Source organism: Nerophis lumbriciformis, linkage group LG27, assembly GCF_033978685.3.
Source record: "Nerophis lumbriciformis linkage group LG27, RoL_Nlum_v2.1, whole genome shotgun sequence".
In the NCBI taxonomy this organism is placed as follows: domain Eukaryota; kingdom Metazoa; phylum Chordata; class Actinopteri; order Syngnathiformes; family Syngnathidae; genus Nerophis; species Nerophis lumbriciformis.
Window position 1 is genome coordinate 27,435,089 of NC_084574.2, and position 27,300 is coordinate 27,462,388.

The window sequence follows — 27,300 nt, forward strand, 5'->3', positions numbered from 1 at the left end:
TGACTTAATCACAGACAACATTACAATGCAATGACTTCAGAACATTTTAAACTATATCAATGAAGGCATTGTGATCAGGCAGCTACTCCGACACTATAGGATCCTGTCAAAACTGTCATGGCTGATTGAGAAGTCGTATGATGGAATGAGGTGCCAAGTAGCCCATTTTGACAACAGTTTTTTTTCTTCTAGTTTTAGTTATATTATAGTTATCTAAATTGATTTAGTTTTAGTCGACTAAAATCCTCAACATTTTAGTCGACGAAAATTACAGTACATCGACTAAAATATGAAGTATAAAGTTGTCTTTTGACCACTTTTATAAAAGTTATTACAATTACTGTACAATGTAATAAATCAACTCTACATAACTTCGCAGACACTATACAGATGCACTTCAATAAACATGAATTTGGTGCATCAAAATAATTCAGAAGTATTCAGAAGTAAACTTTGACTAAGAGACTAATTAAAGCTTCAGAATGTTTGTTTAGTTAATTTGCTGACAGTACAGTGCTTTACAATATTGACCTTTTTGACAATGTTCTCACATTTTATGAGATACTAAATTTGGGGTTTTATTAGCTATACATTCTACGTATCAGAATATAACAATTCACTTTTTGAAGTTAACTACTGAAAACATTTGTATTTTTAAAGATATAAAAATGTATTGAGAAGCACTTCTTTTTTCATATCCGTTACCGGCATCATAGCGTGATTTATGTTTAGTGTTTTTTTTCCTATGTTTTAGTCTGTTTCTTGGCTGTACCCTCTTTTTTTTCGTTTACTGTTGGTTTCCATGGGCACTAATTCTCCACACCTGCCCATGTTTCCCACCAGCTGTTTTGGTTAATCACTCCCCTTTATAGTTCTCAGTCACCCAGCACAAGTAGCTGGGTCAATTTACATTACTTCTTGTTGTTCACCACGCTTAAGTGTTTCTGCTTATAGACTTCCTTGCTGTTCACCCTTGGTGACTATTAGTTTTTTTTGGCTCCACGTTTGTTTAGCATCTTGAGTTTTTGTATTTGTGGCTTGCCTCAAATAATACAGGACATACTCTTACCTGCTCGCAGCTCCTGCTTGTCTTTCTGCATTGTAGGGAACACAACCATCGCAGCCATGCATTCACAAGGGTTTCACATAGAGTTGGGTTGACAAAGCAGGCTGTTGCTACAAGGGGGAATAACTTTTCCTCAGCAATGCGCTGGTCCATGCTTTTTTTCATCTTCTGTGCAATTGTGGCAAGGTCTCGATGGCAGGTGTTCTCTTCAAAATTGGTAAGGTGGGTCAAAGAGAGCAGGGACCACCCGAGACATGGACATGGTGTCACTCTGAAGGGTTTGAGTATATGTTCTGCAAAAAGCAGTAGTAGTTCATGCAACACTTGCAGCTTTTGCCACTTACTAGGTAGCAAGCCATTCCATCACATGTTGTTTGGGATTTGGCAGCATGAGTCTTTTACGTTGAGTAGTCGTGCAACCATGTTGAATGTGCTTGACCAGCGTGTAAGGCAGTCATTTACTACAATAAGGCCACTTTCGTCCAGTATCCTTTGTTCCCGCGAAAGAGCTTTACCACTGACCCGGCTTTATCAAAGAGTTTCTTTCCATATCAACATTATGAAACCTAACATAACAAGGCTATCATAGACAAATACATAAATGTGGAAACTCTATAGTTTCGGACTAAACATAGTATTCTTACCGTTTGTCATTAGTTACAGGTCCAGAGTGACTTTACATCATGAAAAAGTCTTCTGAATCTTCCGAGGTGCTTTCTTCTTTCGCTTGTTTGAATCAGTGTTTTTCAACCTTTTTTGAGCCAAGGCACATTTTTTGCGTTGAAAAAATTTCGGAGGCACACCACCAGCAGAAATCATTAAAAAACGAAACTCAGTTGACAGTAAAAAGTCGTTGTCGCAAGTGTTGTATATGAATTCAAACCATAACCAAGCATGCATCACTATAGCTCTTGTCTCAAAGTAGGTGTACTGTCACCACCTGTCACATCACGCCCTGACCTATTTGGAGTTTATTGCTGTTTTCCTGTGTGTAGTGTTTTAGTTCTTGTCCTGCGCTCCTATTTTGGTGGCTTTTTCTCTTTTTTTGTTTTTTTTCCAGTAGCAGTTTCATGTCTTCCTTTGAGCGATATTTCCTGTATCTACTTTGTTTTAGCAGTCAAGAATATTAGAGTTGTTTTTATCCTTCTTTGTGGGGACATTGTTGATTGTCATGTACATTGTGGACGCCGTCTTTGCTCCACAGTAAGTCTTTGCTGTCGTCCAGCATTCTGTTTTTGTTTACTTTGTAGCCAGTTCAGTTTTAGTTTTGTTCTGCATAGTCGTCCCTAAGCTTCAATGCCTTTTCTTAGGGGCACTCACCTTTTGTTTATTTTTGGTTTAAGCATTAGATACCTTTTTACCTGCACTCTGCCTCCCGCTGTTTCCGACACCTACAAAGCAATTAGCTACTGATATGGAAGAGTATTACACGGTTACTCTGCCGAGCTCTAGACAGCACCGACACTCAACAACAACACATCATTTGCAGACTATAGTTACTGGTTTGCAAAAAATATTTTTAACCCAAGTAGGTGAAATTAGATAATTCCCCACGGCACACCAGACTGTATCTCACGACACACAAGTTTGCCGCGGCACAGTGGTTGAAAAACGCTGGTTTAAATGATACCACCATTGTCTGTTATCCAATTCAATCCAATCCACTTTATTTATATAGCACATTTAAACAACAAAAATGTTTCCAAAGTGCTGCACAATAATATTAAAAACAAAATTCAAATACTATCCTTAGCTCAACCAATGACTGAATAAAAACAAAATAAATAAATATAAAAACAATATGAAAACAAAAATAAATATGATTAAAAACTATTTTAAAGGGTAAAACCAATCAAAACAATAAATAGAAATAACAATTTAAAAACACAGAGGACCACACAACTTACGTAGTGTTAAAAGCCAGAGAAAAAAAGGGGGTCTTAAGACGAGACTTAAAACACTCCACTATGGGAGCAGTTCAAATATAGAGGGGCAGAGTGTTCCAGAGCTTAGGGCCGACCACAAAGAATACCCTGTCTCCCCTGGTTTTAAGTCTGGTCTTGGGCACCACGAGCTGGAGCTGGCTCTCGGACCTCAGACTGTGATGACCTTCTAATTTGGGATGTCCCACTCTTGCAGACATGTATCCATACATGCTTTAATTGACTGTGCAGTGTGTGGGTGAGCTACTTTTTCCAGGGCCAATAGTATGTGCCATGGTTTGTTTTGTTTTTCAACACAAAAACAGCATAAGGTTCTGGCCAGGAACAAGGCAGCTAGTCCTTTTTTGGTCCAGAGGTCAATGCCAATAGATAACTTTCAGACATCAGCAACTCTTTTTCTGAATATTTGTATTTCAGCCTTATAAAAAATATTTATCAGATGGTTTTATTATTGTTTTCTTTGGAATGATCAGCTTTGGACCCAGTGTCTCTACCATTTAAATAAAGCCCTCATCTTCAACACTAGTGATGGGTAATTCTGTGGACGCAATCCTTTTTGCCATGGCCTCTTCCTTGGTCTGCTGTTCTTTCGAGTCACTTTAATACGTTGAAGCATAAAAAAACTTGCAGATATAGTTTGCTGGCATTGTTTGGCTTTTCTTTGTGCAATGTGGCCCGCTGTTGTCATCAGAGCGCCTATGTAACTGTCACGAGAACATTAACACAACTTTAATTTGGTTGTCGTCACACCAACCACGTTTCTTAAAAAGTGGATGTTTTATCACCAAATTAGCACAGGAAATGTATCTAAACTGAGCAAAATATACCAGTAATTCATATAATAACCAAAGACAGAGCAGTAGCTAGACCCCCTACTCAGCTGAACGTGCATTCAATGGTGTGTAGTATGCAACGAAGTCGATCATCTGCCATTGTATTAAGCAAAATTCGCTTAATAAATTGGCGGGTAAGCCAATTTTAGTTTATTTACTACAAAAGTAGTATGTTTAAAGGGGAACATTATCACAATTTCAGAATGGTTAAAACCATTAAAAATCAGTTCCCAGTGGCTTATTATATTTTTCGATTTTTTTTTTCAAAATTTTACCCATCACGCAATATCCCTAAAAAAAGCTTCAAAGTGCCTGATTTTAACCATCGTTATAAACACCCGTCCATTTTCCTGTGACGTCACATAGTGAAGCCAGCACAAACAAACATGGCGGAAAGAACAGCAAGCTATAGCGACATTAGCTCGGATTCAGACTCGGATTTCAGCGGCTTAAGCGATTCAACAGATTACGGATGTATTGAAACGGATGGTTGTAGTGTGGAGGCAGGTAGCGAAAACGAAATTGAAGAAGAAACTGAAGCTATTGAGCCATATCGGTTTGAACCGTATGCAAGCGAAACCAACGAAAACGACACGACAGCTAGCGACACGGGAGAAAGCGAGGACGAATTTGGCGATCGCCTTCTAACCAACGATTGGTATGTGTTTGTTTGGCATTAAAGGAAACTAACAACTATGAACTGGGTTTACAGCATATGAAATACATTTGGCAACAACATGCACTTTGAGAGTGCAGACAGCCCAATTTTCATCAATTAATATAATCTGTAGACATACCCTCATCCGCGCTCTTTTCCTGAAAGCTGATCTGTCCAGTTTAAGGGACGGTGTGAGCCAAGACATGCAGGGGGTTTAGCTCGCTCGCCTGCGGGAACAAACTGCCGCCATTGCTTGCCGTGCTACCGAGGTCCTTTGTCCCTGAATTGCTCACACACTCCGGCAGATTCAATAGGGGTCTGGCGGTAGATTTCTTTGACTTTATCGTTGGAAATGCATCTGCTTTGAGTGTCGCAGGATATCCACACATTCTTGCCATCTCTGTCGTAGCATAGCTTTCGTCGGTAAAGTGTGCGGAACAAACGTCCAATTTCTTGCCACTTTCGCATCTTTGGGCCACTGGTGCAACTTGAATCCGTCCCTGTTCGTGTTGTTACACCCTCCGACAACACACCGACGAGGCATAATGTCTCCAAGGTACGGAAAACAGTCGAAAAAACGGAAAATAACAGAGCTGATTTGACTCGGTGTTTGAGAAAATGTCGGATTGCTTCCCGATGTGACGTCACATCGCTCCGAGAGCGAATATTAGAAAGGCATTTAATTCGCCAAAATTCACCCATTTAGAGTTCGGAAATCAGTTAAAAAAATATATGGTCTTTTTTCTGCAACATCAAGGTATATATTGACGCTTACATAGGTCTGGTGATAATGTTCCCCTTTAAGTAAGTATTTATTTATGGACATGGGGTAATGTAAGAGTTCTTGCTCAACCGTCTTTAATAGTTTGTTTGTATTTGTTAATTTGAAGGACAATGTGCAGTTACATTAAGAAGATAGCTGCACCAGATTTAGCACTGTGCTCATTTCCATCTGTAGTTCTTTTTATGGTGCATCTAACATGCACAATTAAATTACACAGGATTGAAAATACACGATAATATTGAAAATACATAATGATAAACAATACAAAATACAAGTACAATACATAGAGGGTATGTGAATTACAAATCAGGGGGCGGTCAAGTTACAGTATTTTAGCAGCTTCATTTAAAGTGCAGAAGTATATAAAGTGCAGCAGTTGTTATCAAAGTCCACATACAGTGCAGTAGCCATCAGATGATACCCATAAGGGTATCATTCAATAGCCATATACCCCATTGGTATTGCATACGTAAAAAAGTTTGCGATCTTACAAGATTAGAATGGTACTCTGGTACTCTGGTAAGCAGAGTAGTAACAGTAGTTCAGTACAGTATAAGTCATTTTGAAATATTAGCTCAGGCTTACTTAGTGTTGCGTAGATTTGATCGTTAGTCTGCAGATGGCGCTTCAAGATGGTTGTATTTTTGCCGGAGAAAATGGAGCCACAGGGTTTGCAGGTTGTTTTGTTGTCGACCGCTGAAAAAGTATAGTGTGTCCATATGTCCTCTCTTCTTTTTTGTCTCGGTATTGAAGACATATTGTATAGAGGTCATGTATGAGTCTTTTTTCTGGGTGAAAAATCTAAACAATGTCCCTCACAAATACCCTGGTTCTGATTTGAAACTGTCCCTCTCCCACATGCACTGTGATTGGATAATTTGTCCCAACCGCCAAAAGACACTATTTGTCTGGATTTCGTCTCTGTCTACATTGTCATTTAATTTTGTCATTGTTTTTGTCAACGTGCTTTTGTTTTGATTTGTTTTTGTCCAAATTTCGTCAGGGGAAAATAGTTGACTATACTGTAACTAAAACGAACATTTTTACTCAACAAAATTAACACTGATGGAGGAACGCTCCAAGTCCGAGTCCATGGTTCTCGCCCGGAAAAGGTTGGAGTGCCATCTCCCGGATGGGGAGGAGACCCTGCCCCATGTGGAGGAGTTCAAGTACCTCGGAGTCTTGTTCACAAGTGAGGAAAGAGTGGCTCGTGAGATCGACAGGCGGATCGGTGCAGCGTTTTCAGTAATGCGGACGCTGTATCGATCCGTCGTAGTGAAGAAAGAGCTGAGCCGGAAAGCAAAGCTCTCAATTTACCAGTCGATCTACGTTCTCATCCTCACCTGTGGTCATGAGCTTTGGGTTATGACTGAAAGGACAAGATTACGGGTACAAGCGGCCGAAATGAGTTTCCTCCGCCGGGTGGCGAGGCTCTCCCTTAGAGATAGGGTGAGAAGCTCTGCCATCCGGGAGGAGCTCAAAGTAAAGCTGCTGCTCCTCCATATCGAGAGCAGCCAGATTAAGTGGTTCAGGCATCTGGTCAGTATGCCACGCGAACGCCTTCCTAGGGAGGTGTTTAGGGCACGTCCGACCGGTAGGAGGCCACGGGGAAGACCCAGGACCCGTTGGGAAGACTATGTCTCCTGGCTGGCCTGGGAACGCCTCGGGATCCCCCGGCAGGAGCTGGACGAAGTGGCTGGGGAGAGGGAAGTCTGGGCTTCCCTGCTTAGGCTGTTGCCCCTGCGATCCGACATCGGATAAGCGGAAGAAGATGGATGGATGGATGGATGGATGGATGGATGGAGGAACGCTGAGACAACAATTCAAAGTGAAGACTGGAGTGCGACAGAGATGTCTCCTCCCACTGTTTCCCACCGATTTGGCCAATACATCTTTGCAGCTTGGCCTAAACATCCACAAGAACAAAACAAAGATCCTCAGGATCAATGCCTTCGACAGCAAATTAATAACCCTCAATGGAAGCCCCCTGGAGTAGGTGGAAGCCTTCACTTATATGGGCAGCGTCATCGACAAAGGGAGGTACAGATGCAGATGTCAAAGCAAAGATAACCAATGCAATGACAGCTTTCATCCAGCTCAAGAACATATGGTGGAGTAGAGTGATCTCAGAACACAGTTTAGGCTGTTTATCTACAATGTCATATATGTCCTTTTCTATGGAGCTGAAATTTGGAGGACCAACAAGAGAGTGCAGACTTTCATCAATCCATGCCTCAGAAGAATCTTCCAGATCCGCTGCGCAGAAGTCATCAGTAACAACAAACGCTTGCAGAAAGCTGGACAGCTACCAGCTGAGGATGAAATAGAGAGAAGAAGATGGAGATGGATCAGACACACCCTGCAAAAAACAGCCACCATCATCGCCAGACAGGCTCTTAGACGGAATCTGCAGGGCAGACGGAGGAAAGGCTGACCAAAAAATACCTGGCAGCCTGACCTAAAGGCTGACACAAAGACGATCGGTCATACTTGGGTTCAGCTGGAACGACTCGCTCTGGACAGGGAACATTGGAGGACCACCATTGATGGCCTATTCCCCTGTGAGGATTGAAAGGCCAAAGGAGAAGAAATAAATTGTTCTGTGGGAAGTTTCTTTTTCTTTTTTTGCACACAATCTTAAAAATAATTTAACCAAATGAAAACAACAACATACACTTGGATAAAAGTTTTCTTTTTTTACACATTCATACACCAGTGTGATCAGCCCTGGGAGCAAGGTGGGTGAAATGCCTTGCCCAAGGACACAACAGCTAGGATGGTGTAAGCTGGATTCCTACCAGGATTCCTCAAGTTTCTGGACGACTCTAACATCTGAGACAAGCCAGCCTTGAAGATATATATTCAAACAGTGTACATTTTCCAAAGATACATTCTGTTACTTTTGGAAAGGTGGGGTGTGGTTTCATTTGCAGTCTGGGAAGGCTTCCACAAACAAACATGAAATTGCAAAAACTAGGTTATAAATCAGACCGTGGAGAAAAATGTATGCAAAATTTAAACCAATGCATATCCAATATATATATATATATATATATATATATATATATATATATATATATATATATATATATATATATATATATATTACACAGTACAGGCCAAAAGTTTGGACACACCTTTTCCTCATTCAATGCCTTTTCTTTATTTTCATGACTATTTACATTGTAGATTGTCACTGAAAGCATCAAAACTATGAATGAACACATGTGGAGTTATTTACTTAACAAAAAAAGGTGAAATAACTGAAAACATGTTTTATATTCTAGTTTCTTCAAAATACCACCCTTAGCTCTGATTACTGTTTTGCACACTCTTGGCATTCTCTCAATGAGCTTCAAGAGGTAGTCACCTGAAATGGTTTTGACTTCACAGGTGTCATAGTTTTGATGCCTTCAGTGACAATCTACAACAGGGGTCCCCAAACTACGGCCCGCGGGCCGGATCCGCCCCCCCAGCATCCAAAATCCGGCCCACAGGAAGTCCCAAGTTTAAAAAAAAAGTTTGTTTTTCTTTTTGTTTTGTTTTTTGTTTTTTTTGTTTTTTATCTTTACTTTCTAATCCATTTTCTACCGCTTGTTACTCTTGGTGTCTCCTAGCCGCTCAGGCAAATCATATTGTCTAAAAATGAATTTTCCCATCGATAACGTGACAATGTTAAATGTTGATGAATATCAATGTTAATTGATGTTAAATGACAAAACGGATTATAAAGACAATGTATGTATGTATATATACATATATATATATATATATATATATATATATATATATATATATATATATATATATATATATATATAATAATAATAAATGATAAATGGGTTATACTTGTGTAGCGCTTTTCTACCTTCAAGGTACTCAAAGCGCTTTGACAGTATTTCCACATTCACCCATTCACACACACATTCACACACTGATGGCGGGAGCTGCCATGCAAGGCGCTAACCAGCAGCCATCAGGAGCAAGGGGTGAAGTGTCTTGCCCAAGGACACAACGGACGTGACTAGGATGGTAGAAGGTGGGGATTGAACCCCAGTAACCAGCAACCCTCCGATTGCTGGCACGGCCACTCTACCAACTTCGCCATGCCGTCCCCATATATATATCAATGCGGCCCCCGAGTCAAAAAGTTTGGGGACCCCTAATCTACAATGTAAATAGTCATGAAAATAAAGACAACACATTGAAATGAGAAGGTGTGTCTAAATCTTTGGCCTGTACTGTATATATATATATATATGTATATATATATATATATATATATATATATATATATATATATATGTGTGTATATATATATATATATATATAATGTAGATTGAAATCATCATACACTTGCAGAACACCACATGAGCAAGCACTTTACTTAGAATCAAAACACAGTCAATGACAGCCTTTTGTCTCCTCTAGTTAAATGGTAAATTATCTTTATTTATATAGCACTTTACTATACCTGGAATGATACCCAAAGTGCTTTACTTTATACATATATATATATCACACTCACCCATAGAGACACACATTCACACACTGATGGCGAAAGCTGCCATGCAAAGCGCAACCCATCAGGAGCAGTTACGGGTTCGGTGTCTTTCTCAGGGACACCTCGACAAGAGCTCTCTAGGCCATGACCAAACCGAACCGAACTGGTTACAAGACGGCCACTTTACCCCATGAGCCATCTTCAAATAGGAGAGAATATAATGCACATAGCAATGGTGGTGCACGAGTTGTAGAGCTATAACACAACTGTAATTAGGGTTACTCCTAATGTTACTGTTTTCTAAAAAAAAAAAAACTATTATAATTATTGGTGTTGCAGCTATGTCAGAAGCATTGCTCAAAATGCACAAGTGCACAATAATGTAAATAAAGGTGACAATTAGCATGGAAGACACACATATTTGGTCAGTGTCTCGTCACTAAAGGTCACAGCATTGATGTGAACCATGTCACGCATCTCATTGACTGTTGGCTAACTGGTGGCATATACATCAACATGTCCTGAAGTTGAGAGATGAAAACAGCACATCAGATAGTTGCTAATGACTTCTCTTGGCTTCCTGACAGGTATTTCCCCATGGGCCACCCTGTGTCCGTGCATCTCTACTTTCAGTCAGACCAGTTCCAGGGCTACCTTGTCAGGCACCATGCCACCAATCTGGCTACAAGCAAGCTGGAGACCATGGAAACCTGGCTGGCGCCCAAGAAGAACTTCAAGTTGACCACTCCTCCCAAAAGCACATTCAGCAGGTTGCAGTTTGCAGAGGTAAGTCTGCATAAGGGTGTTTTGTTTTGCCTGGTTATTTTTGACAGTAGTCTTGAGTAGAGATGTCCGATAATGGCTTTTTTGCCGATATTCCGATATTGTCCAACTCTTAATTACCGATTCCGATATCAACCGATACCAATATATACAGTCGTGGAATTAACACATTATTATGCCTAATTTTCTTGTGATGCCCCGCTGGATGCATTCAACAATGTAGCAAGGTTTTCCAAAATAAGAGAACCACTTCAACTCAAGTTATGGAAAAAAGTGCCAACATGGCACTGCCATATTTATTATTGAAGCACAAAGTGCATTATTTTTTTTAACATGCCTCAAAACAGCAGCTTGGAATTTGGGGAATTTGGGACATGCTCTCCCTGAGATAATCCTGATACCCACTACAACTATGGGAAATACTTTACTTTGACTTTCACAATGTGCATTATTTTTTTTATTTTTTTTAACATGCCTGAAAACAACAGCTACAAAAACAATGAAGGCACACAGCTTCAGTCCAGAGTATACTAGAGTAATAAAGTAAACAATAACATAGTCCTCCTTTAGTGCAAGGCTGCCTGGTATACTGTATAACAGGAAATTATAAACTGGGCTCAATCTGCTTTGCTCTAACGTATTTGTATGAGTAACACAAATGTGCTGCAAGCTCGTGGTGAGTGCTTGAAGTGGCCTGCCAGTCAGCCAGAGCTTCTGAAATGCTGCGTTGAGACAGGGCACCTCCGTTCACTGCAAGCTGCAAAGTGTGCCATGCAGGGCAGACTAGCCATACCAAACTGCACCGTAGCTTTTGCCATACTGCGTGCGTTGTCCCTGACCACAACGTGGGCTTTCGCCCTGGGGTGGTTTTTATTGTATTTTTGATTTTTCTCGGCGGAGTCTTTAAGCGACAACTGTGTGGTACTACTTTTTTTCGGTGCTTTTCATCCATCTTCCGCTTGTATTCATCGTGTATCTCCTTATGATTCTTCAAGAGATGGGAGATCAAATTGCTCGTATTAAAGGAAGACGTCTTGATTCCTCCTCGCATAACCAACTTTTTGCAGTCATTGCAAATTGCCATTTTTTTTTCCGTCACACACACTTTAAAATAATCCCAAACCTTAGACATGGTGTCGTTAGTCAGTCAGCGAGCGAGCTCGCTTGTTAGCCACGGCTACAGCACCGGCAACAACACACTCTTGTTGTTGTTATGATGCGCTCGCGGCAGTATCAGTGAGACTGATAATATCGGCCTGCCGATATTATCGGACATCTCTAGTCTTGAGTCACCAAATCACTGAGCCGTTGACATTATCAGGAAATGTGCTCCATTTAAATGTTAAGCACAAAACAGGAAAGCCCAGGACTTGTTGAAGAGACATGCTGACCTTATTTCCATCCCTATCAGAATCAGAATCAGAAATACTTTAATAATCCCCGAGGGGCAATTAAGATTTTCAGCACAATCCCATTCAAAAGGAGACAAACATTACAGGGAGACAGAACAGGATCGCTGACGGGTCTGCCAACTTCCGGCGCCCCTAACAAAAAAAGTGAGAAACAGGTAAACGCTGGGGAGCAGAAAAAAAAAATCAGTCCAAGCCTGGGCCCCTGGAGAGGGGGTCCAGACTGAGGCCAAGGAGAAAAAAAACCATAGCCATAGCACACATAAACATGTGTGTAAGAGGGAAACATCAAAGAACACAAAGGACATTAAAAACATTAAAAGAGCAGAGCTGAAGCAACCAGTCATTTCTACACACAGCCACAAAAGTAAAACATACACTGTGGTGGCCTTTGGAGTGTTCCACACCATCGTCTGCTGGGGCGGGGGGAGCATGGCCAGAGACAGGAGCAGACCCAACAAAGCAACCAAGAGAGCCACGACCGCCCACCAACTCTCGGCCAGTGTCCAGTCTGCATGGATGAGCGAGGATATGTCCAAGGAGACCGAGGTGTCCGTTACCTGCTCATTCAGCCAAGACACTGTGAAGCTTGTCCATCCCGTCCCTGTCTCTTCATCCGCATCTCCTCCAGTCTCTGCAAACGGACTCTGGTGTGGCAGAGACCCAGCAGCTGGTCTCAATGGCACAAAAGGCTCCCGGGAGGCAGATCCAGAAGTTCACAAAAAAGCACCGCAGAAGTCACGAAAGTGCCACCCCTTTGTCACACAGTCCCAAAGGATCCCGAACCAAAAGGTAAAAAAAACACATGAAAGCAAGAGGGAAACATCGGGAACACAAAAGGATGACACAAGAGCACAAAGCTCCTGCCAACAGCAGCCACTTGGGAAAAATAAAATAAAATCTATGGTGACTTTGTCATCCCGAGAAGTCGATTACCTTGTCATCAAAATGATGCATATAATGCAGTGGTTCTTAACCATGTTGGAGGTACCGAACCCCACCAGTTTCATATGCGCATTCACCGAACCCTTCTTTAGTGAAAAATAAAATGTTATTTTTTTTCAAATTCAAGACAAAGTTATATGTTTTTGGTAACACTTTAGTATGGGCAACATATTCTAAGTAACAAAGACTTCATTTAGTGTTATTTGGACACTAGGTGAACATATTCTAAGTAATAAAAGACTTCATTTAGAGTTATTTGTTAGGGTCAGTGCTAGAGGGTTAGGGTTATAATAAGGCCATGCCGAATAAGGCATTAATAAGTACTTAATAATGACTAGTTAAGAGCCAATATGTTACTAATTTGCATGTTAATAAGCAACTAATTAATGGTGAATATGTTCCCCATTCTAAAGTGTTACAATGTTTTTTTACTGGTGCATAAAATGAACCGTGCATTAACATCATATCTCTCATTTATGTTTTACTTGGTAAACACTTGAACGCAACATGTTTACTATTGATACACTTTTAAGTAGTAAGAATGTTGTGTTCAAGTGTTTACCATGTAAAATAATAGTGTGTGTTGCGTTCAAATGTCTACTAAGTACATCAATAGTAAGGATGGTGTGTTCAAGTGTTTACCAAGTAAAATAAAAGTGTTGCATTAAAATGTCTACTAAGTACATTAAAAGTAAGAATGTTGCGTTCAAGTGTTTACCAAGTAAAACATAAACGAGAGTGTTGCATTCAAATGTCTACTAAGTAGATCAATAGTAAGAATGTTGCGTTCAAGTGTTTACCAAGTAAAACATTACGAGATTGTTGCGTTCAAATGTCTATTTAGTACATCAATACTAAGAATGTTGTGTTCAAGTGTTTACCAAGTAAAACATAAACAAGAGTGTTGCGTTCAAATGTCTATTAAGTACATCAATAGTAAGAATGTTGTGTTCAAGTGTTTACCATGTAAAATAATAGTGTGAGGGTTGCGTTCACATGTCAATTAAGTACATCAATAGTAAGGATGGTGTGTTTAAGTGTTTACCAAGTAAAACATAAACGAAAGTGTTGCGTTCAAATGTCTACTAAGTACATCAATAGTAAGAATGTTGTGTTCAAGTGTTTACCAAGTAAAATAATAGTGGGAGTGTTGCGTTCAAATGTCTACTAAGTACATCATGAGTAAGAATGTTGTGTTCAAGTGTTTACCAAGTAAAATAATAGGGGGAGTGTTGCGTTCAAATGTCTACCAAGTACATCAATAGTAAGGATGGTGTGTTCAAGTGTTTACCCAGTAAAATAATAGTGTTGCATTAAAATGTCTACTAAGTACATTAAAAGTAAGAATGTTGCGTTCAAGTGTTTACCAAGTAAAACATAAACGAGAGTGTTGCATTCAAATGTCTACTAAGTAGATCAATAGTAAGAATGTTGCGTTCAAGTGTTTACCAAGTAAATCATTAATGAGATTGTTGCGTTCAAATGTCTATTAAGTACATCAATAGTAAGAATGTTGTGTTCAAGTGTTTACCAAGTAAAACATAAACAGGAGTGTTGCGTTCAAATGTCTATTAAGTACATCAATAGTAAGAATGTTGTGTTCAAGTGTTTACCATGTAAAATAATAGTGTGAGTGTTGCGTTCAAATGTCTACTAAGTACATCAATAGTAAGGATGGTGTGTTCAAGTGTTTAATAGACAGATATTGATGTAATGATAAATGATAAATGGTTTGTACTTGTATAGCGCTTTTCTACCTTACTTAGTAGAGATTTGAACGCAACACTCCCACTATTATTTTACTTGGTAAACACATGAACACAACATTCTTACTATTGATGTACTTAGTAGACATTTGAACACAACACTCTCGTTTATGTTTTACTTGGTAAACACTTGAACACAACATTCTTACTATTGATGTACTAAATAGACATTTGAACGCAACAATCTCATAAATGTTTTAATGTTCAAACAACAAAACCAACACGGTGCATAAACTCACAACAAATTACACACCTGCAAACCAGTCAGCTGTTGCCGTATCCGTAATACGCTGATAGGGAGAAGTTTGTATTTACACGATAAGTCGGGTGTGTTTTGACCTCCGCCGAACCCCTGAGGCCGACTCACCGACTCATCGACTAATCAAACCCAGGTTAAGAACCACTGATATAATGGATTAAATTAATTCAAGTTCATAGGTATAGTTTCACATCTTGTGTATTTCTTGATCCCACATGGAGTGTCCCCTCACCTTCACAGTAGAATGAGTCCCTTGATTGTTTTTTTTTTTGAGCAGGACCCAGCAGCCTTGGCAGGTCTCTTTGTAGCAAACACCAAATTAGCTGAGTGAATGTAAACTGACATTTTTGCATCGGTTTGTCACTTTTCTCGCTGCGGGGGGGTCGCATTTGAAATGTCATCAAATCTACGAACGGATTGGACTCGGTCTGTTTTGTGCCCGGGGGCCTCGCTTGTGTCCACCTGGACACTCCCTTACTCGGTTTGACCTTTTTGCAGACATCTCAAAGGGAGCGCAAAAGGAGTGCAGACACAGAGTCGCCGTGCAGTTCCTGCTCTCTAAGCCCCCCGCTTCTGTGCCGAGCGTATAAAACCCTGAGTGACAGCGAAGTGATGTGAGCGGTGGTTTTTATCTGAACGCTCAGCCTTACATTGCGTGCAGCAACTGTCAGTCAGTCTGCTTTTCAGTCCGTCACACAAAACGAGAGCAGAAAGACCTTAAGTAAGACGGCGTGGCATTGCAATAGTCGGGAAGAGATATGACCCTTATACAAAAGATATATGCTGGACTTGCGAGATAAACCATATGCTTGGTTTAACAATGTGTTCCCTCTTTTACTGCATGGTCTATAACCAGAGTACTTAAAGCGGTGGAGTCAAACTGTGTGCATCACCTCAAGTTTTACATGACATTGAGAAGTATTACACAAAACAATGACATAGGGCTGGGCGACATTTCGGTTTAATAGTTAATACCGGTATATTTTAGAAAGCTAAACAGAGTAGCTGTTTAGCTGTTTTTTCCCCCTCTTTGGCTCACCCCTGCGCCTTGTGTGTTTATGGAGGCTTCTCTCTGATGTGCAATGAAAAAAAACATTTTTTTTAAATGACCGGGTGCTGTTGACTTTTCGACTCCGGAGTGGGCAATGCTTTCGACGGCGACTGCGTTTGGTGAGTGGCTACAGCAGGGGTCCCTAGACTACAGCCCGCGTCCAAAATCCCAAGAAAAAATAAATAAAAAATTAGTCTTTTGTTGTTTTATTAGTATTTTTTTTAATTTGTCCTTTCTAATCCATTTTCTTCCGCTTTCCTAGCCGCTCAGGCAGATCATATTGTCTAAACATGCATTTCCCCATCGATAACGTGACATCATCGCGCTCGGAATATAGAGTTATAATGATAAATGATAAATGGGTTGTACTTGTATAGCGCTTTTCTACCTTCAAGGTACTCAAAGCGCTTTGACACTACTTCCACATTTACCCATTCACACACACATTCACACACTGATGGAGGGAGCTGCCATGCAAGGCGCTAACCAGCACCCATCAGGAGCAAGGGTGAAGTGTCTTGCTCAGGACACAACGGACATGACGAGGTTGGTACTAGGTGGGGATTGAACCAGGGACCCTCGGGTCGCGCACGGCCACTCTTCCACTGCGCCACGCCGTTGTGGTCAAAAGTTTACATACACTTGTAAAGAACATCATGTCATGGCTGTCTTGAGTTTCCAATCATTTCTACAACTCTTATTTTTTTGTGATAGAGTGATTGGAGCACATACTAGTTTGTCACAAAAAAACATTCATGAAGTTTGGTTCTTTTATGAATTTATTATGGGTCTACTGAAAATGTGACCAAATCTGCTGGGTCAAAAGTATACATACAGCAATGTTAATATTTGGTTACATGTCCCTTGGCAAGTTTCACTGCAATAAGGACTTAAACGTGTCCTGACTTAAACTTTTGACGTGTGTTTGGGGTCATTGTCCTGTTGGAACACCCAACTGCGCCCGAGACCCAACCTCCGGGCTGATGATTTTAGGTTGTCCTGAAGAATTTGTAGGTAATCCTCCCTTTTAATTGTCCCATTTACTCTCTGTAAAGCATCAGTTCCATTGGCAGCAAAACAGGCCCAGAGCATAATACTACCACCACCATGCTCGACGGTAGGTATGGTATTCCTGGGATTAAAGGCCTCACCTTTTCTCCTCTAAACATATTGCTGGGTATTGTGGCCAAACAGCTCAATTTTTGTTTCATCTGACATCACATGGACAAAGATAACACTTTCTGGAGGAAAGTTCTGTGGTATACTTTTGACCCAGCAGATGTGGTCACATGTTCCATAGACCCATAATAAATTCATAAAAGAACCAAACTTCATGAATGTTTTTTGTGACCAACACGTATGTGCTCTAATCACTCTATCACAAAAAAATAAGAGTTGTAGAAATTATTGGAAACTCAAAACAGCCATGACATTATGTTCTTTACAAACTTTTGACCATGACATTTGACTAAGACAGTGGCCACAGAACAGTTTCAGTCTAGATAAATCACATTGTGAGTGCTAAATGATTATATTTGCAGTTCCCCTTCCCAGTATTGTGGGTGTTCTGATAATCAGCATATATTCATGAAGACAGACACGATAAATCGATTGCTCATTTAAGACATGTAATCCTCTGCGCGCAACCTTAGTAGATCAGCTTTGCTTTGTGCTATCAATTTTAGTTTATTTGATAGTTTAGTTGATCAGGCCCTAATGTATTACAAATCTAATGTGTCCTTAACAAAAGAGGTAAGCCAGAAGAAAGAATGGTCAGTTAGTTGCAATGTGCATTGTTTGCATTATACACATCATACGGAAGCATGTTTTGGATTTAGTTTTACACTACATGTAACTACATGAGAGGGACAGGAACGCCTGTCCAGAGAGTCAAAATAAAAAATTTAAAAAAGCCTCTCAGTATAATTTGATGCAGTTTTAATAATCTACAATAACTAACATTGCTTAACAAAAAAACTGATCATCAAGTATGCATGGTATCAACAGCATGGTAAATGACTCACATACTGCAAGTATACAAACAACAACAACACTGTAAAATATTCACAATGTCTACGCTCCAGTAATAAAATAAATGCGAAAAGCGCTCATGCATTGGCATTTGAATTAAGTGATGACTAATGTGATATCCAGCTGTTCGTGTTTGTATCCTTGCAGTGGTGGGGCGTCATGGTCATTATAACCTTCACGGCTGGACTAAACAATATCAGGAGCACTGACCTACATTTACAACTTCAATTCTAATAAATGGATTTGCTCCCAAAAGTTTACTACCTTCATTCTAAAGTGTATGTATTGGCTGCACTGCTTCCATGTATGTTCGATTTGTTTTGCCAAATAAGAGTTCAGCTTCTCTCTAATTCTAATTCTAATGTAAACTTCCCAGGTTGTTCTGGTGCTGGCCTAATCGAATTTCAGATTATTTTAACACAGCCAGCTAACAGGGGTACAATAATACTTTAACATTTGCCGTCCTCTAATTGGTTGACCAGGGCAAAACTGTTATAAAAATGAATAGTTTGTAGTAGTGTTGTTCCGATACCAATATTTTGGTACCGGTACCAAAATGTATTTTGATACTTTTCAGTACTTCTCGATACTTTTCTAAATAAAGGGGACCACAAAAAATTTACATTATTGGCTTTATTTTAACAAAAAATCTCACGGTACATTAAACATATGTTACTTATTGCAAGTTTGTCCTTAAATATAATAGTGAACATACTAGACAACTTGTCTTTTAGTATTAAGTAAGCAAACAAAGGCTCCTAATTTAGTCTGCTGACATATGCAGTAACATATTGTCTTTTTCCATTCTATTATTTTGTCAAAATTATTAAGGACAAGTAGTAGAAAATTAATTATTAATCCACTTGTTCATTTACTGTTAATATCTGCTTACTTTCTCTTTTAACATGTTTTATCTACACTTCTGTTAAAATGTAATAATCACTTATTATTCTGTTGTTTGGATACTTTACATTAGTTTTGGACGATACCACAAATTTGGGTATTATCCCGATACCAAATAGTTACAGGATCATACATTGGTCATATTCAAAGTCCTCATGTCTCCAGAGACATATTTACTGAGTTTATAAACATAATATAAATAAATAAAAAAGATTTAGTGATGCTAAAAAGTATTGATGTAATCATAGCAGTATCGACTAGATACGCTTCTGTATTTGGTATCATTACAGTGGATGTCAGGTGTAGATCCACCAATGGCGTTTGTTTACATTGTGAAGCCGGTGAGCTACTGTGTGTAGTGAAGCATGTTGAGCTATTCCTAGCTTGCTAGTTATGTCTTAAAGCACCTCTTCCTGAGGGTGTTTCAGTGTTATAACTTCACTTTTCTCATTAGTTTTCAGGCCAAAATGCGTCCGTTCTCCCTTTTCTGTCTACACACTGTGTCTGCTTGTGAGTACTCCATGATTGTGCGCTGCCGAACATGCTCCTATGCTCGTAAAACCAGCAATGACACAACGTGACAACGACCGGGGCGGGGGACCGGTACTTTTTAGAGGCGGTATAGTACCAAATATGATTCATTAGTATCGCGGTACTTGTACTAATACCGGTATACCGTACAACCCTAGTTCGTAGCCATCTGCACACAATACATTGGCGGTCGAATTTTTAAGAATGTAAAACATTTCTGGTAAATGTGATGTATTATATTCCAATTGTTTATGTTTTTGTCATGTTATCAGATAAATAGTGATTTACCAGATGGTGTTGTAGTGCAGAGGTGTGCAGTTGTCTAAACCCTTTATCACTGAGTCGTTACATTTACACCTGTTATATTTGGTGTATTATTGATGGTGTATATAATCGCAACATAATAGTGGTGGTATTAAGAGGTGGATTAAGTCAGTTGAATGTCCAATGAAGGTACTAAATGCATCATTTTATCTTGAAGCCAACCCTTATAAAAGGTCAATACAGTTGACCTTTATTAGCTGTGCTTTTATTGCACTCTCTACTTTTCATCCTGTCCACCTTATCTATCGCTCGCTCCACATTGTATCATCGGTAACGAGCATCAATCCATCCATCCTATCCTCTGTGGTTCAGTAGTGCGTCGGGGGAGTCCTCTGACGCCACGGAAAACTCCTGCGTTTGATTACATCCACAAAGGAGCACAACTAATAAGGCTGTGAATGGGGCCCTAAGCGGCACTTGTGCCCTGAGGTTTTAAGCAAGGCCAGATGCAGACTGCGCCTGTCCACGCTGCTGCCTGATCAAATTGACTTGCCTTAATTAATAGAGATGTCAGGCTGTGGACACCAGAAAGCCAGTGACAGGATAAAAAAGTTTGCATGAGCACAGAGAAAAAATTTAGTAGAGGTCGCATCATTAGAGTCTTACAGTGTTGGCTCTAGGAATTTTCAAAATGTCATCAAGTCATAAAAATGGGGTCCCACGGTAAATATTTGGGGTCCCACTTTTTTGTAAGCGTTTTGAATACAAATGATAAATGTATGCATTATCCTGTTGTATCTCACATTTTATATTGTGTTTTGGAAAAAGGTTGTCATAAACAGTACTTAATTTACAAAAGAAATAATACAAACCCCGTTTCCATATGAGTTGGGAAATTGTCTTAGATGTAAATATAAACGGAATGCAATGATTTGCAAATCATTTTCAACCCATTTTCAGTTGAATATGCTACAAAGACAAAATTTTTGATGTTCAAACTGATAAACATTTTTTTTTTTTTGCAAATAATCATTAACTTTAGAATTTGATGGCAGCAACACGTGACAAAGAAGTTGGGAAAGGTGGCAATAAATACTGATAAAGTTGAGGAATGCTCATCAAGCACTTATTTGGAACATCCCACAGGTGTGTAGGCTAATTGGGAACAGGTGGGTGCCATGATTGGGTATAAAAACAGCTTCCCAAAAAATGCTCAGTCTTTCACAAGAAAGGATGGGGCGAGGTACACCCCTTTGTCCACAACTGCGTGAGCAAATAGTCAAACAGTTTAAGAACAACGTTTCTCAAAGTGCAATTGCAAGATATTTCGGGATTTTAACATCTACGGTCCATAATATCATCAAAAGGTTCAGAGAATCTGGAGAAATCACTCCACGTAAGCGGCATGGCCGGAAACCAACATTGAATGACCGTGACCTTCGATCCCTCAGACAGCACTGTATCAAAAACCGATATCAATCTCTAAAGGATATCACCACATGGGCTCAGGAACACTTCAGAAAACCACTGTCACTAAATACAGTTGGTCGCTACATCTGTAAGTGCAAGTTAAAGCTCTACTATGCAAAGCGAAAGCCATTTGTCAACAACATCCAGAAACGCCGAGTGCTTCTCTGGGCCCGAGATCATCTAAGATGGACTGATGCAAAGTGGAAAAGTGTTCTGTGGTCTGACGAGTCCACATTTCAAATTGTTTTTGGAAATATTCGACATCGTGTCATCCGGACCAAAGGGGAAGCGAACCATCCAGACTGTTATCGACGCAAAGTTCAAAAGCCAGCATCTGTGATTGTATGGGGGTGCATTAGTGCCCAAGGCATGGGTAACTTACACATCTGTGAAGGCACCATTAATGCTGAAAGGTACATACAGGTCTTGGAACAACATATGCTGCCATCTAAGCGTCGTCTTTTTAATGGACGCCCCTGCTTATTTCAGAGACAATGCCAAGCCACATTCAGCACGTGTTAAAACAGCGTGGCTTTGTAAAAAAAGAGGGCGGGTACTTTCCTGGCCCGCCTGCAGTCCAGACCTGTCTCCCATTGAAAATGTGTGGCGTATTATGAAGCGTAAAATACGACAACGGAGACCCCGGATTGTTGAACGACTGAAGCTCTACATAAAACAATAATGGGAAAGAATTCCACTTTCAAAGCTTCAACAATTAGTTTCCTCAGTTCCTAATCGTTTATTGAGTGTTGTTAAAAGAAAAGGTGATGTAACACAGTGGTGAACATGCCCTTTCCCAACTACTTTGGCACGTGTTGCAGCCATGAAGTTCTAAGTTAATTATTATTTGCAAAAAAAAAAAAAAAAAGTTTATGAGTTTGAACATCAAATATCTTGTCTTTGTAGTGCATTCAATTGAATATGGGTTGAAAAGTATTTGCAAATCATTGTATTCCGTTTATATTTACATCTAACACAATTTCCCAACTCATATGGAAACGGGGTTTGTACAAAAGAAAAAAAAATGTATGCATATGTTAATTTATTCAGTTATAAACATTCATTCACTTTCTTATTTCCTTCATGGATCTAAATTTTACCGCTGCCGATACTTTTTTTTATATTTTTATTTGATAAGTTGTAGGTGTATTTATTTCAGCATAAAGGTGTAAAAAGTGTTTTGCTTCGGTCATGAAATTATGATAATCGTGTGCATATGACAAATGGAATTGATTATTCTCATGGCAAATAATGCCAACAAACTTAGAATTTGGCAAGTTAGTTTCAGTGTCTTTTAATAGAGTGGCACTCAATGATTCTAACACAGTGGTTCTTAAGCTGGGTTCGATCAAACCCTAGGGGTTCGGTGAGTCGGCCTCAGGGGTTCGGCAGAGCCTCGCCGCGGATGTCAAGACACGCCCGACTCATCATGTAAACAAAAACTTCTCCCTGACGGCGTAGTATGGATACCCCCAAACAATGTTCCCTCAAATTTTCCATATGTGTGAGCAAACGCAAAAACTCCTTGAGCATTCATGTGGAGCGCATGTGAGCGACGTCAGACGTGCACATGCACTGTGGTCACACCTGCAGCACACCTGTCCCAAACCTGACTAATTAACAAGTTCAATGTTTTATTATTGTAATCAAATGACAGCAGTCATTTCCATGAGATTATTTTCTAATATAAGTGTTTTGGCCCAATTACAATGACTATAACATTGTTTTTCATGAGCTGTGTACTAGTATTATATGTCTGGGTGGGGGGTCCTGCTTTGGAAATAATGTGTATCCCTTTCAGATATCGCATTTAGTTCCCACTAAAACATTCACATGTTGCACAATGAGATGTACACATAGGATTATGTGTACATTCCTGTAACTTTCCGTTTGTAAAATATATCTTTATTAGTATTTCTTTAAAATAACATCATTATATGATTACGGTTCGGGTTTGGTGAATGCACATATGAAACTGGTGGGGTTCGGTACCTCCAACAAGGTTAAGAACCACTGCTCTAGCATTTCGTCTCTGGCTTGGTGATGGCCATAACTGTGTTCCCCTTTAAAGGGGAACATTATCACCAGACCTATGTAAGCGTCAATATATACCTTGATGTTGCAGAAAAAAAGACCATATATTTTTTTAACCGATTTCCGAACTCTAAATGGGTGAATTTTGGCGAATTAAACGCATTTCTATTATTCGCTCTCGGAGCGATCATCGGGAAGCAATCTGCCATTTTCTCAAACACCGAGTCAAATCAGCTCTGTTATTTTCCGTTTTTTCGACTGTTTTCCGTACCTTGGAGACATCATGCCTCGTCGGTGTGTTGTCGGAGGGTGTAACAACACGAACAGAGACGGATTCAAGTTGCACCAGTGGCCCAAAGATGCGAAAGTGGCAAGAAATTGGACGTTTGTTCCGCACACTTTACCGACGAAAGCTATGCTACGACAGAGATGGCAAGAATGTGTGGATATTCTGCGACACTCAAAGCAGATGCATTTCCAACGATAAAGTCAAAGAAATCTGCCGCCAGACCCCCATTGAATCTGCAGGAGTGTGTGAGCAACTCAGGGACAAAGGACCTCGGTAGCACAACAAGCAATGGCGGCAGTTTGTTCCCACAGACGAGCGAGCTAAACCCCCTGGATGTCTTGGCTCACACCGTCCCTTATGCCACCGAAGATGATCAAGAGAAGAATATCGACCCTAGCTTCCCTGGCCTGCTGACATCAACTCCAAAACTGGACAGATCAGCTTTCAGGAAAAGAGAGCGGATGAGGGTATGTCTACAGAATATATTAATTGATGAACATTGGGCTGTCTGCACTCTCAAAGTGCATGTTGTTGCCAAATGTATTTCATATGCTGTAAACCTAGTTCATAGTTGTTAGTTTCCTTTAATGGCAAACAAACACATACCAATCGTTGGTTAGAAGGCGATCGCCGAATTCGGCCTCGGTTTCTCCCGTGTCGCTGGCTGTCGTGTCGTTTTCGTCGGTTTCGCTTGCATACGGTTCAAACCGATATGGCTTAATAGCTTCAGTTTCTTCTTCCATTTCGTTTTCGCTACCTGCCTCCACACTACAACCATCCGTTTCAATACATGCGTAATCTGTTGAATCGCTTAAGCCGCTGAAATCCGAGTCTGAATCCGAGCTAATGTCGCTATAGCTTGCTGTTCTATGCGCCATGTTTGTTTGTGTTGGCATCACTGTGTGACGTCACAGGAAAATGGACGGGTGTATATAACGATGGTTAAAATCAGGCACTTTGAAGCTTTTTTTAGGGATATTGCGTGATGGGTAAAATTTTGAAAAAAACTTTGAAAGATAAAATAAGCCACTGGGAACTGATTTTTAATGGTTTTAACCCTTCTGAAATTGTGATAATGTTCCCCTTTAAGAATGGCGGGGTGAGTGACGTGTGTAAGTGAGGAGGCAAGTTAGGAGAGGGAGCGCCAGCATGTTCAGGAGTGTTAATAGCATGGTGGATGTCCGCTTGGCTTTGTGGAAAACATAACGAGTTGTAACATATCGACGGCCTTGTCATTCCGTCCAAAGAGCGGAATTGTAGGGACCCAAATTGGAGGGTGTTTCTTGGTGCCTGGTGAGGCTGGAACTTTGAAAATCAGTGCACCCGGTCGTAAAGGTGTTCCTTTTCTTAGCCCGTTTACATGGCGTGCGAAACCTATTTCCATCTTCATAAGTGAGCCATTTGCTGAAAAGCGGCTCCTGGAGCCACTTATCATTGAAGCTTAGCTTCAAAACAATAACACGCGGGAGTCCTAATACCGGAAATACGGTATTTGTGTCGGATAAAACTTTCGGCAAATCGAAATTTAAGAAATTGTACCGGAAAGTGCATTACTTTGAAGTCGACCAATAATTAATAATTAATAATTTGACCGGGCAAATAGAAACCAAACAATGAAAAGCGATAATCGGTAAAAAAAAAAATCTGCGTCCTTTCTGATTTCAATGCGTAAAAAGACACAAAAAGTGTGTTAACGCCAACACTGAGTTTTGTTTTCTACAATAGAGAAGGTCTCTGGTTCTGGATAGCATGAGTGCTGACATACTCTTACTGGAAAGAAGATACCGTCCATGAGTGCATGCAGCTGGATAGTTGGCAGCATCCAGTCATCTGCTGATGTTTCACCGTCTGCTTGGGAAAGTGCTTCAAAATGAGGTTACCAGATCAGAATTAGTTGAGCAAAAGCGCCTTCTTCTAAGTATAGCTATAAGTGCAGCAAGGTCATAAGCTTATGTCTTGGTGTGCAAATGTGTGTAGGTCCTAAGCCCAAGCTTATTGGGTTACAGGCACCAAGGCACAGGTTGTGTGCGGAGGTCATCTTAAGCTACAGGCCCGAGCTGAAATGGGCCACTACCTAATCCCTGTTTGACCCATTTCCATTCTGAAGAAAGAGTGGTGTCTACCTGCACACGCAGTCTTACAAAGACGGTGAGAGCAGTCAGTCCCAAAGTTAAATTTTTTCGATGAAAGCTTGTTTTGTAAGCCTCACCGACAGGTGAGTGAGCTGAGGTAACTAACTCAATATATAAAACAGGGCTACACGGATAATCAAATTTTAATCACTATCCTGATTTTAGCTGAAACGATTAAACACGGGTGATTGTTGGTGGTATGAATATTTTAAAAAGCAGGCTCCGCTGCATATCAAATCAAGCACTTTAACAGCCATGCAACAGAAGAGCAACAGTGGCCTGTCTTGAAGCCCCGCAAATAGCTCACGCCTTTTACCTCGAAGTCGCATTGAGTGTTTTTATTGGATTACTCGATTAATCGAACAAATTAATCAATAGATTACTCGATTAATAAATTATCAACAGTTGACAACAGACCTTCTCCCCATTAGAATGCATGCAGCCCCTGCATCTGCACATGCGTATGAATCCAGGGAATGGGGTCATGCGTAAATGTAAATGCACATTGAAGTATTCTTTCACGTAAGTACAATCGTTACACTAAATGTATTATTTAATTCATTTAAATTTGATTACCGTATTTTCCCGGACAATAAGGCGCACTTACAATCTTTTTTTTCTCTCAAAACTCGACAGTGGTGCGCCTAATTTACGGATTAATTGTGGTTTTCCTTACCGACCTCGTAGCAATTTTATTTGGTACATGGTGTAATGATAAGTGTGACGAGTAGATGGCAGTCAAACATAAGAGATACGTGAAGACCACACTATGATGGCAATATGACTCAAGTAAACAACACCAACATTTGATATGTTCCATTGAAAATATAGAACATTACACACGGCGCTCAAAAATCCATCAAAATGTTTTAGTACGACTTTGGTAAGCTATGAAGTCACACCGCTTGATGTGATTCAACATACGAGTATTATTATGGTGTGTGTATATGGTAAGACATATTATCTGGCGTTTTGTTTCGCAATATTATACAAAAGCAACTTTTCTTACCTTTTGGTACCTGCTAATCTTTATTTGGGATCTGCATAAATCCTGAAAAATTGGGCGCGTCCGCCTTTGTAGTCCGTGCCGATTAGCTTTTTATTTTTCTCTATATTCTTGTTATGGGACATTCATCCTCCGCTGTTGCCATTTCTAATATAAAGTAGTGTAAAGTTCTTACTTATATCTGTCAGTAAACTCGCCATGAAAGCGCTAAAACATACCGGTATAGTGAGTTTACATTATTCACCCAAGGTACTTTTGTTATTAGAGTTCCTGTCGGACGGTTTTTCACGGAACACATTTCCAGTGTTGTTGTTTCCGGATGAGTAGATGCTGCTCCGTTATTGATTGAAGTAAAGTCTGAATGTCATTAAAACAGTTAGCTCCATCTTTTGACACTTCTTCCACTCCCATCCTTGCACGCTACACCGCTACAACAAAGATGACGGGGAGAAGACGCTGCCGAAGGTGTGCCACGTAAATAAGACCGCCCACAAAACGGCACATCCTGAAGCGACTGTCAGAAAGCGGCTTGAAGATGATCTGTAAAACATAATCTATGCAACATTTTGACCAAAGACCCACCATCACATGTTATGTAGACCACAATGAAGTTTTTTTAATTTAGAAAAAAATAAAATA

General features: G+C 40.1%; 1 protein-coding gene across 1 annotated transcript in view; it reads left to right on the forward strand.

The window, feature by feature from the left end:
* The window catches only part of xylt1 (xylosyltransferase I), a 351,330-nt gene that overhangs the window by 275,539 nt on the left and 48,491 nt on the right, over positions 1–27,300 (forward strand). Inside the window, exon 9 of the mRNA XM_061988256.1 lies at positions 10,376–10,574. Coding sequence (XP_061844240.1) covers positions 10,376–10,574 — 199 coding nt within the window. The remainder of the gene's footprint in view (positions 1–10,375; positions 10,575–27,300) is intronic.